This window comes from Cariama cristata, unplaced genomic scaffold (genome assembly GCF_000690535.1).
Source record: "Cariama cristata isolate BGI_N322 unplaced genomic scaffold, ASM69053v1 scaffold41148, whole genome shotgun sequence".
Classification (NCBI taxonomy): Eukaryota; Metazoa; Chordata; class Aves; order Cariamiformes; family Cariamidae; genus Cariama; species Cariama cristata.
The window spans coordinates 6,541-19,588 of NW_009630275.1; the positions used below are offsets into that span (position 1 = coordinate 6,541).

Sequence of the window (13,048 nt, forward strand, 5' to 3'; positions counted from 1 at the left end):
ATTCAGGTCATTCTCTTGTAATGCTCTTCAGTGGTAGTCTGCACCACATAGAACTGATTTCAATTTATGCATTTTACACACGTAAGAATTAGCAGAAGAGTTGCTTTATGCCACAGTGAAGATCTACACAGCCCTAGGCAGTGGTAAACTGCATTTCTCGGGGGCTGAGTAGGAAAAGAAAGACCAAGATAGGTATATGCTGACACTTTCCCTGCTGATCTTTGTTTTCAAGAAATTGTGATGCAGGACACCAGAGGCAGAAGCTGTACCTTTGTATTTAATAGTTTTTGAAAGGCTTTTTTCTCTTTCATGAATTTATTTAATTACTTATTAAAAACTATCTGAACTGCTAGCAGCCACAAGACCCTGTGACAGGAATGGCAAGTGTAATTATGGGTCATATGAAGAAGTACCTCCTTTTAAGACTTTCCCCTCATTTTCAGTTGATACCTCCTCTTCCAAGCTTGTCAGGGAAACCAATAACATGGACAACCTCCCCACTAATACCTTATTAACTACAGCTCTATCTCCTCATAAAAGCTAATGCTGGTTCCCTTAATCATCAAGAAATAGCATTGCCAGGCATCTGTTACTTTTTCCTTGCCATTGCTGGATTCTGCACTGTTAAAAAGTTAAAACTTCCAGCCATTTCTGGTCACTACAGACAGCAATTTCAAAAGAATAAGCATATTGCTGCCTCAAAATCCCATAAAGTCATGTATAAATTTTTATAAAGAATTCATAAAACAAGAACCATTTTATTCCCAACTTGGGGGGGAAGCAGCAGCTTTTAAAAAATATTCTGTGGAAAATGCTTCCCACCACCATTAATAGGACATCAAGGACTTCTAGTAGTATCCTGAAAACAAACATCTCTACTCAAAATAGTGCCAGATTGCTCCACAAGTTTTTTGCCCGTCTGCATCTATCCTGTTGCATCATTTTGCTCTCTTGATGAAGTACATGCATCAATAGAAATATCAGTTACAGTGCAACAAAGACAACAAATATACTTAAAGTAATACTGCTAACAGTCTCAAATAACACACAGTATCCAATCCATTCTTATTTAAAGAACCCTTTTTGACAACAAGGAAATTAAGATCAACAATAGAGACTAATTTCGCATGCAAAGCAATCAGTGAAAGTTAAAATTTTTTGAACTAGTTTATACTGTTAGAATTATTGAAATGTGTATCACTGATAACTGAGAAAATATTTTCAGGAAAGACATAACCTTTGTTTTGAACTGTTTCTTTAACTGACATAAGAATTTAATTCAATTATTGAATTTAATTAAAATCAAAACTGAAGGACTAGGTCACTATTCAATCAGTTCAACAGACAACAAAAAAAATTTCAATTCTTTCCCAAGGTCCTAACCTTGTAAAAGTACATACGCAAGCTTAATTCTCTGCTCTGTGACACTCCCATCATCTTTTGATGAGACTAAAGTGAGTTGAACATGATACAGTCTTTGCAGCATTTGAGCCTTACATCCCGCAATTATTTTGCATGCACATGATGCTAATTCAACAGGGGTTCTGGATCCTTGCTTTGTTGCATTTAAGCAGCTACTGTCACAGTTAATTAAAGATCAAACTCAGATACTCAAGCAAAACATCCAGAAAAGGACCTTTAAATAGCTTAGAGTTGGAAACTAATCAAGTAAAAGCTATTCAACAAGACATGACAGGCTAGCTAAGAATACTCAAGAAAGCATACAAGCACTAGGAAAACATTCAAGGAAGACGTGCTTGTTAGAATCAAGACCTCCAATTACCCACTTTTTTCCTTTTCCTTCCCTGCCTTGCCCCCCTCCCCCCCATTAATCCACATGCAAGGTCATAAAGCTTGAGCAAGAGGCAGTTATGCAAAGCTTCTTCCAAACTCAATTCTTTTGTTGGTGTTATGCCTGGACAAATAGTCTAAAAAAAAAAAAGCTATTTTATCCTATGTTTTATGTGTAGGTAGACTTTTTGTCCACAAAAGATTTCTTTGTATTATTATAGTTTAGGTCTGACTGAAGATCACCTAACTACATACATAGTTTTCCTTTTAGTTGTAAGTCTTTGCCTGTCACTCCCACTCAGCATGCACTGAAATTATTATTTTTAAAACAAGATTAAATTTTCAGAAAATATATGCTGACAACTAGAGGGGGGTTATATTAGTTTATAAAGAGTGATGAAGCATCAACCCCCATCTTTTGTGTTCTGATCACCATTGACATTAGGCACTTACGGAATTTAACCTATCAGTTAGGTTGGTAAAGAGACCGCATGCATGCAATGCTGATAATACCATTGCCAATTGATGACTGGGACAGTAAGTCTCAAAGCTAGTTTCCATCCTGCCTAAAATTAACTTTGTTCCAACATAAGTAACTGGAGATTAGGAGAAAGAAACTTTGATCTGATTTCCTTCTAATAAAAGAAAGGTCAGAGCCTACTGGGTGAATTACAATTTGTTGAAATGCCAAAACCAAGTAACAGCTTGAAAAGGATGAATGCCCTGATCAAAGGCTTCCCCAACTCAGACCTTGGAAAGGAAGGAATGGTCTGTTCTGTGCCCCTCACCTCCTCGCCCCCAGTCAGAGTACTGCTTATCTTACTTGAGCACGTGTATGAAGGAAAAAGGTGGTCGTTACTTAGGAATTTGGAATTCCCAAAGATACACATTAAATGTCTCTAAGTCAGCAAAGCTGGTAGTTTTTTTTCTCCCCAGACTTCAGTGGTGCTCGAAGAAAGTGGCTTCAATTTTATCTTACATAAGGGAATGTGAATGATGATTTCAAAACACATCCCAAGGGCTCATCCATTCTGAATTAGATTTGACAGGGCTCACATTGACTATAAAAGTTCACACAGATAACACATAAAACTGTTTGAAATTATAACAAGCATTTAATATGCCAAGTTAGAACAACCAGAATTTCTGCAACACAATATTACATGTATGTTATCTCATAACTTAGAAAGCCCTGATGCTTATGTGGCAACTTTCTTCTGTGTAACTGCATGTGCTTGCCTGGTAAAACATAGTACAGATAATCCTTCTTCATGCAGCTGGTATTTCTGGACCATCTAGTCTGCATAGGTGAAATATACACCATTCCTGTGACTTGATTTTATTCAGGAAACAAGTTTCAGGCAAAACTTGCTTGCTTGCTCTAAATTGGCTATCTCTAAGTTTGTTGTAGAAACTCATTCTTTTTCATTTGCATAATATGTGGCTCCCAATTCTTCTCCTTATATACTCAAAGAATAAACAAAATTGTGAACCATTGGGATTTAGAAGTGGTTGCATATTTATAATAACTGCACTGAAAAACCACCCTGCACTCTAAAACTGGGTTCTACACTAACATACAAGCCAATAATTTAACTTGTGCTAAGAAGAAATTGCTCTGAGTTATTCTTTGAACGCATACGTGCATGCACATGCATACAGACTTTCACAAATTCCTAACCAACTGCTTGATGTTTCCATGACCTTTTATTTATTTCCAGCTGTGGGATGCACATACCAATCAAATCTCAACTCAAATAGATTTATCAGAACTCCATAACTAATATTACCAATAAACAAACACATAATCATTCTATTCAAAATGAAGTACTACATCTAGGTACACAGATTTGAAAATACCTAATTAACCATACTCTTCCAAGAGTATACCCAAGAGGCAGGGAATACATCCTTCCTAATACCAATTTGTAGATGATTATGTCTTAGTTAATATCATCAGAGAATAAAGCACATAAGATTACAAACAGTGAATCTTAATGCATTCTGAGGTAACGATTACCTTTGGATTAAAATATCTGCAGGACTGGGGCTGTGAGCCTCCAAACAAAGCAATGCGATAATCATGTTTTTTTCTTCTTGGCCGTGTACCTTCCACTAACTCTTCTCTGTCTTCTGGGGAAAGCAGATGGTATCGCATCCCACCTGGAAGGAAGACAACTGTTGCAGATCCAGTGTAGCTCAGACATGAAAAGGGATGTTTCAGAGGCAGGGATGGTGGGAGAAGGGAGGGAGAAAGGGGAAACCAAGTTTCTACATTACACCTATACAGCTTTGATTTAAAAGGGAAGAATGCACAGCAGCACACGAGGATGGAAGTATACATCCAGATTTACACCCTATTTCAAATTGCCTGCTCCATGTGAAAACAGGACATGGATACAGACTCATGTTATATACCAACTGACCCATCAGCTCATTTAGCCACTATTAACAGGCAACTAAGTTTGTCACATTGAAAGAGGCAAAAGGAAACAAACCCAAAGAAAAGGAATGGCAGAACTGGGAGCCTAAAGAGGACAACACTAACAGTAAAAGAAGGGACTTGAATGCAATGAGGAGTCAACCATGCCCACCTCCTCACTCCCCAATTTCTGATTAATAAGGCAGGCATCTCTAGCACATTGTACCTCATGAAAACCCCTCACTTTTGTTCCTGGCTTGACAATGCAAAATATTAGTTCCAATTGGTATAAAATAAGCATTCTCCTAAGAAACATTCCGAAGAATGCAAAAATATTAGTGACCTTACAAGTCACTAAAACCAGACAAACGAAGATCCTTGTTTCTTAAACAATGCACCCAACTCCATGTCACACAAGAAGTATGACTGAGATGTTGATGGTCAGCAAATACTTACCAACATATAGGTTAATTTGAATCTTGCTCATTGAGACTGAAGGAAGACAGTTGCATACCATTTTTTAGGTCTACACTAAAATGAAGCCAACTAGTTAACTGCTACTGAAATGAAAAAATTTCTTTCCAGAAGATTTATCAACATCTAGGTTTTTCTTTCTTACATGACAAAATTTCACAAATAGTGTCTAAAAACAAAAAGGAACCTTGCTCCCTATCTCATTTGCACCTTCAGAATGCAACTGTCTGTAGGCTCAACGGTCAGTATATGTTAGAGATAAAAATAGCGCAACATATGCTTAACATTCTAACTTGCTTAGGGAAGCTTTATAATACTCAAATTTTTGACATAAAATATTTTTTATTAATTCACATACAGACATGAACAATACTAGTTACTAGCCTGTCCCAGAGGCACACTAACACTTCCAATTACCCTAACGACTTATCGACAATATCTCCATTCCATTACTTGTCATGGAGTTCATGTCATTTACTAGGAGAAAAGAAATGAAAGTCACACTCTGTTACATAAGCTGGGTTTTATTTACATGATAATCTGCTAATCCAACTTCAACAGCATCCTAGAGGGAACACAGTCAGATTAATTTAATGTGAAAGTGTTGTTAGAGCATTTTAAAGCAAACAATTTTCAAAAATTCCACAGCATTTTTTTTAGTTATACAGAACAGTAAAAATTTCAGCTAGAGGTCAACTTACTGATCACCATTTTAAGGCATTCTGGGTTATCCTGAATAAGTGGTTCAGCCTGAACTGTTTTACTTAAGAAGTTCTTTGATATAAGAGGAAATCGGACTTTAGCAAGAATATCAACCATGTACGGCTGGCGATTTGGCTCATCATACTTCAGCCATCTGACTGCTGCATCATAAACCTTAAACAAAAGAGAAGGAAAGAAAAGGATAAGGTACATCACCACACAGTAAGACAAATAACTAAACCCTAATGCTCCAAATTGATTCTTCCGCCTGTTGGAGGTTAACTTATACTCACATTTCAGTAGGTGGGGATCCATCACCATCTTCCAAAAAAAGAAAAGAAAAGAAAGAAACAAACCAAAAAACAACCACCACCAAGACAACCAACCACACCCCAAAAAAGACAATGCTCGGACATGGAGTAAAACAAATGCACAACCATAGAATAAAACCCATCTACAAACTTACAAAAACCAAACAAAACCCACTACTACTGCTATTTAACTTTTTTCTCTCCTCCAAACAGGAGGCATGAATCCATAATTCATTTAAGTGGGTAACCTCTATACCAGGTTAAGTCTGATATGCTTTGAGTTTCATGCCGTAACACAGGTAATACTTCACCAGAAACGTTGAAATGCTTCTACTTAATACAGTCTCCTGAGCTGACAAACTGCTTCTGTTACCAAATCATAGTGTTGGGGATCCCAATATATTGCTATTGTTGTGTCTTAGGGGACCATTTAAATAAAAGTTATTAGGTGCAGACTACTGTAAATCTACTACTCGGAGAACCTCCTCTCTGTCCCCTCTTTACAGGAAAAGATAATGGGTTTTCTAAGGGAGCGGAGAGGACAGAACAGGGAAGGTAACCAAGGAATCTGCTCTATTTATGATTGTCCTCTGGGTCAGGAAGGAATGAAACAAAAATCCAGTATTACCTATGTACTAAGCTACTTCCATGCTGCTCTCAGACATAGCAAGCTTATCTACCATGCTGCCACTTCAGAGTCAGCACTAACTTCATTACAAGTGATAGCACAGTCAATACCTACTCCTGTAGCTGAAACTCATCAGTCATCAGCGGTGAGTGACTGAGATATAACAGACATTTAATAGCAGAATTAGAGTTATTCAGAAGGACTGCTAAACCACCTCAACTATAATTCTGCAAAATGACCAGGGAGCAAAGGAGAGTAAAGAAATATAAAAAATATTTAAGGCTTAATTCCATCAGCTAAGGAAATTCAACAGAATTACTGGGACAGGAACATTGTATTCCTTCATCAACAGAAACATTACTTGCATACAGGACAAACAGAACAGATAGTAACTAAAGCTACCTTCCTTTTGCTAAATGTAAATATGCTTTACGCCCATACAAAACTTACGAGTATAATGTCAACTTTCTAGAGCACTCCTGAGAAATAAGATTCCTATAGTATCACTGGCAAACTTCAGCAGTTTCATACTGCACGCTGCCACTTTTCTAAAGGAATTTTAATGATGCCATGCTGCCTACACAAAATTGCTACCACTGCTGCCAAGTTAAAGCATGCCATCCTACCTTACCAACAGAACTTCAAGAACGTAAATTCCAAAGTGTCATTTTGGCTGCAAGCCAAACAACACTTCCAGCTTTGAAAATGTTATCCTGTGACCTGAACTCTTCCCAGCACGTGGCAAGAATGCTGAACTGTGACAGAACTCATATTTATACTTGTAACCAGCCAACTATCATATTCAATCACCTGAGATTATCCCCCACTCTTAGTAATTCTTATTTTCATTGAAGCTTTTTACTGCAACAGATACACTGAAGAAAACACATTAATTCTGTGAAAGCTGAACTTCACAGTCAGGAAAACATCCATTTCTATCTTAGCGGATACACATACCATCTTGGCTATGAGATCTCTCTGTTGCACTTCAAAGGTATGAGCCAACTCATGACAACATACCCAAACAAGCTTAAATTACCTAGTTCAACCATCAGAACAGCACAGCTAGAAAGGCATGATTTCAGTTTGTTTTCAACAGATTTGACTGAGAATCTATAAGAAGTACCCAGCAGCTACAACCATCCTGCAATCACCTCTTTGGGTTGCGGTGCAGACACCTATACTCTTCCTGTTTTCCTGCAGCAGGAAGCACAAGCTGGCAAACAAGCATTCAGGGCTGTGCTATAAGACGAATCAAGCTTTCCAAATGGCACAGCTGTGAATCTCGTTTCTACCACAGGTTACAACTTTTAATTGAGTGAAACTCTAGGCTCCTTTCAGCCACTTAAGCTTTTTTGTGTCCACTCCCTAAACAATGGCCTTCCATTAATCCATCACTGTCAATGCATCTAGCTTTCAGTGTTTTGTTCATCTTGCTTCCAAATCCCTCAGCTTCCCAAGCGTAACTTGTGCATGCATATGCTTCCATCAGAAGCAACCCCTCTCTGAAATGGGCTGAGACCACGCTCAGTTGGAGACGTGCAGCCACTAAGGTGCATTTTACTTACCACTTTGAAGTAGTTCACTTTCACCAGTAGCACACGAGCCCCAATCTAGGAGGAACTGCTATAATACACCAAACTTAATTCAGCTCACATACTATGGAATCAGAAGCCCTATAGCTATCTTGATAAAGGAAACTATTTTGCTGACTCCCTTTACGACTTCTTTCTGCCTAGTTTGCTGAAACAACACATATAATAACCACACTTGAAATGTGGATATTCATTAATATTTGGTTTTGACCAAGCCAGGATGCACCTTTTATTCTACAGTTTAGCAAGCACTATGTGCATCATATACTGTAGGAACATCAGAAGTGAGATACTTTAAACCAGTTCTTGATTAGGAAAAAAAGACAGTGAAGTTCAATGCTCTTAGCTGGTATGAAACAGGGATCTCACCTGGTCTTCTGCCCTCACGGTCAACGTATCTTGGTTCAAGAGGTGTGTCACACGCTTAACATCAAGCTGAAGAAACTCATCTGTCTTGTAAACTTCAGTGAAATGCTGATGAATAAAGTCATCTGCAGTGGCTTTCAGTTCCGGACAGTCTAGGCATTCTGCTAACACACTTATACCTATGAAAGAAAAATTAAGAAATAAAACCCTTCCAAACTTAAATTACAATCATCTTTAATACATTAAAAATAGAATAAAATTACTTGATTTCAGTGATACTTGCAACCTCAGTTTAATATTTATTACTGCACTTTTTTCTTTAAAATACATGCTGTCATAGTTTATCTTGAGTTGCAGATGAGTTAAGATAAGCACAAGCTGCTGATCTTTGTCCCTACCGAACTAATTGGAGAGTCAGACCTGCAGCACTTGCTGTATTAACGATCACTCCAGCACTGCTTCTTTCCCCGTTATGAAGCAGGTAACAGTATATTAACCAGGTCTGAGCCATATCACAATAACAAAGTCTAACCAGAACAGCTTGAGAAACTGGATCCAGGTTTTATGACCTCCCCTGACCTGCTCACGCAGCAGCAGTCACCAACCAAGCCCAATTTCCCTCAAGAGTCACAGTGATCTGAGACTTTTCTATACAGGTAGCAGAGTCAGCTGCAGACCAACATAAAGTCAAGTTGATGCTGCTGCAAGGATTGAAGGTAGGCATAAAGATATAAATAGCAACTGCTACCGAGAAGCGCTGCTTCCAACCTTCCCATTAGAAACCAGATAAGCACAGAGCTTTTCAGCAGCAACTTTTGCTCGTCATGCTACTGTCTTCATCCTCCTTCTATGGAAGAGAAGGCAAGTGGGGCAGAAGCAACTCATCAACCCATGAGCTGCAACTAGCCTGTGCTGCTCTAAGTAGTAAAATGCAAACTAGAAGGATAAAATCCAAGTGTATGACCTCCTGACAAAATTTCCAGAGATTCAAAATAAGTCATGGTTTCTTTCAAATACACTTTTTTAAAAATTAACTGTGGACTTGCCTACGAGTCTGCACAGAACACATTTCAACTTGTAAACAATGCCTTGAGGAAAAATTGATTTAATCTCTATCTCCCTTTTTGCTACAAATTAGCAATAAAGTATGCAAGTATTAGAGACCATAATTAATTTTTTCATTAACAAAAACCACAGAAGAGGGAATATGCCTCAAAGCAAGCATAAGTGGCATTTTCCTTAGAAGGTAATGTCTTTCTTCCAGCAGTTGTTTCAGAGCCACAGCTGTACTGGACCAAAGCATCAGTTGAATCATTGTAATTCAGATACTCTGCAAAACATTTCTATTGATATTATAAACATCTATAACATGACTGAGATGTTACTAGGAGAATTACATGACAATGTCAGTAAGAAACCCTATAAACAAGTTTCTCTTTAATCTCTGTTTAAATAAAGTCCATCAAATCTTAAGCATGAAAATGCATTTAGTTCTACTTGTTGTTTACCTTTTCTGTAACACAAAGTTCACATTAGGGCTCCAGAATATAATAAATACCAAACCTGCCCAGATGACATTCATGGATTTCAGTCAAAATGAAGAGCAACGAAAACCAAAAGTAACCTAAACTTATCCTGTTCATACTTCTAGAAGATACAGTAGTTTTGTAGAAATTACAACTCTGTCAAACTCTGTCTCCAGGTACAGTAACAATAACTCAAAGCTCCACCTTACTAAACAGTTGAGGTTCTCTAACAAACAAGAAGCTCCAGGGTGCTGCCAAGCTGGGATGAGATCTAGCACAGTCAGTGGACCCTGATACTGGCAAGACAACTGCCAGATTGTTTTGTATATGGCAAGGGACAAAAGTTCAGATTTAGAGCAAACTTAGTTTTACATGCCTGGATTTAGCCAAATATTACTGTCTTGTAGACAATACTATCTATTTTTCAGGAACAGCAAAGTTGAAAAATAAACAGTAAATTTAAGTCTGTATTTCTCTTACCAAGACAATTGGAAGCATCAACTTGTTCTTTTAAAAAGTCCACACACATTTTTTTCACAGGTTCAATCTGATATTGGTTTGCTGCATCTAGTAAAGACTGGACATTGTTGCTGTTAACTGAGATTCTGCAAAACAGAAGGTGTAAAATTAGCATCACTAATATTACCTACTTCGTTGTAGTAAAAAAAGCAACTTGCACCATTTCACATAAATGGCAAAGTTATTTCCCTGCTATTTACCCAAGAATCTTTCACACACAGTCTGAAGACACAACCTCCCTTTATGAATTTTCCAAACTGCTTTCATTGTTCTGCTTTACTGAAGAAGGACAAAGAGTAACCAGTCCTGGACTCTGAAGAATAAGACTTTAATACAGGCCCTCTGCAGCCCCATACTATTGCTTTGACTTGTGTGATTAGCCACCTTCACAAAACAGAAAATGAACAGAACCTTTTTTCCTGACAGTCTCCTACTCCCAAGCAGGCACCAACAAAATCTATCTAAACTCATTGTCAAGACTGCTCTGGCTGATTTTCCCAGAGCGCACAAGCAGAACCACTAGTTTGGCAATGCTTCAAGAGAAGGCACAGGTCCCACAGACAAGGACCTGGGCACCAGGGGAGGCAACCATATGGCTGGGGTACTGACACTGACTGTCTGTCACCACTGGTGAAATATAGAAGATGATTCCTCTCAAAGAAAGGAGAAAGCCTTCCTAAGGAGAGTTAATCCCATTAATACAAAGATGAAAGGCCTGCCATCCATCAGTCACGAGAGCTGATTAAGTAGTGCTGTTTACAATCCTAGTCATCTGCACAAGCTCTGTTTAAAAAAAACAAAAAACAAAAAAAAACCCCAAAACAACAACCACCAAACACATGGACAACATGAGATAGAAGGGAAATGCTGTTCACAGAACAGTTATCCACCCTGCCTATCCTGAGATGAAGGTATGAACTCCTGGAAATGGTTCTGTGCGATAGCTACCAAGGCCATAAAGGGAAACTCTGCTGATATCAATAAGGGCGCCAATTTCAGAACAATGGGAAATACCATTTGATTCCAACACTGAAGTCAAAAGCTTTAAGTGCTTTGAATTGCTTTGTGGAGACAACTACCGCTCTCTTTGGTCTGTAGGGCTTCCTACTGATTAAATAGAAAGGAAAAGGGAAGAAAGATAGGTGGTCTAGTCACATCAGGCTTTAAAAAAAGTAAAGAATTGTAATGGTAACAAAACTGATGAATCATAGAAACATTATTTTAAGATTTTATCATTTACAATTGGCAGGCTTCCTAGAAAAACTGTCAGCTTTAAATAACAAAACTACCTTGCAGTATAAGCAAACTCCACGAGCTGTTCAATAATGTCAGGTTCTGCATCTTTTAGCTCCACTTCAAAGGACTTTGATTCAAGCATATTTGCTGCAAATAGATTAAAAGACAAATTACATCAATAAGCCACTCTAGTTATTGTACATTTTGCAAACAGTAGAAAATAAAGTGATTACACAAAGTGGGAACCTGCGAAAAACTGCACACAGTTGATTGCTATTTACCCAGCATTACTAATGCAAGTTAACAAAGAAAGGAGGCAGTGGGACAAACAAAAAACCTGGTGTATGTACATGCTTGTATTATGTAAATTATGATAAACTGTATTAAACAGAAAAGATCATAGATGCTGTTGACTGCAGTGCAGACTGCCAAGTTAGCATCACCAAAACGAGGAAATGCATGCTGCCCTGTCAAAAGCTATTTCCATATTCAAGCTGACAACAAGAGAGATAGCTTGGAGCTTCCCCACATCAAAACACAGCACTGTAAGGTTTGCCCACAGACGGTTACAAGGTGACCATTGGAAGGCACCATTATTTTACTTCTACTCAGCTTTAACGTGTGTTTTTATAGCACAGTAAATTTACAATTCATGGGTAAGGCATACAAAAGTAAGATAGATACTACATAACTGAATTTGTAAAGATAGCATAAATGCAAGAACATTTACACTTCTGAAAGCTCATTTTATATGTGGAAGTACCTAATGGTAGGAAGCAATGGGGCAGACAAATTCTGTCATGGGAGTAAAAATTCCCAATTTTCAGGTTAAGGGAAGAGAAAAACAACTCTAATACAGTGTATGGGCCCCAATTAATAAGAGAGCTTACGTATGAAGTAACACTTGACGTGATCAAAAGAGCATTAAAGGGAAAATGAGGGGAAGAGTGAACAGAGATGAATGGAAGATGGACACAAAATGAGGAAATCTTCACTTAGACTTATCCCTGAATCACTTTCATAAAATAAACAGCTTGTCAGCCACAAGTCTAACAGGATATCATCACCAAAGCTTATAATCAATCAATTTTGAAAAGACTTACTAGTAAACATCAAGTTAAAAAAATGACTGGCTGACGCAAGCACAACACGGTGAGCTGGAATCTTTCTTTCTTGAACCATAAGAATGACATCACACAGAGTTTTCTAAATCAGAGGAAAAAAACAAACAAAAAAGGCAAATATCAGCATTTTTTAAAATCGTTCAACAATATTTCTTTAAAAACAGCTTATGGAAATTCATTTCTTTTCTTAATCCACACAACTCAAGAGTACTCTGTAACAAAAAGATTTTTCTGACAGTCTAAGTTCAGTAACCTGGAGCACTAGCAAAGTTCAGTTTACCCATGAACCTGTACTGTAAGGATAATCACAAATAACATATGAACTCCGATTAAAGTTCTTCCTGTGGCATTTGC

General features: G+C 37.8%; 1 protein-coding gene across 1 annotated transcript in view; it reads right to left on the reverse strand.

Annotated features, from left to right (window-relative positions):
* The window catches only part of KLHL7 (kelch-like family member 7), a gene marked incomplete at its 3' end in the record, with an annotated part of 18,017 nt that extends 5,247 nt beyond the window's left edge, over nt 1-12,770 (reverse strand). The window contains exons 1-6 of the mRNA XM_009705446.1: nt 12,674-12,770; nt 11,624-11,717; nt 10,296-10,420; nt 8,293-8,468; nt 5,389-5,563; nt 3,812-3,954 (exon numbers count right to left, since the gene is read on the reverse strand). Coding sequence (XP_009703748.1) covers nt 3,812-3,954; nt 5,389-5,563; nt 8,293-8,468; nt 10,296-10,420; nt 11,624-11,717; nt 12,674-12,752 — 792 coding nt within the window. The remainder of the gene's footprint in view (nt 1-3,811; nt 3,955-5,388; nt 5,564-8,292; nt 8,469-10,295; nt 10,421-11,623; nt 11,718-12,673) is intronic.
* Between the last annotated feature and the right edge of the window lie 278 nt (nt 12,771-13,048).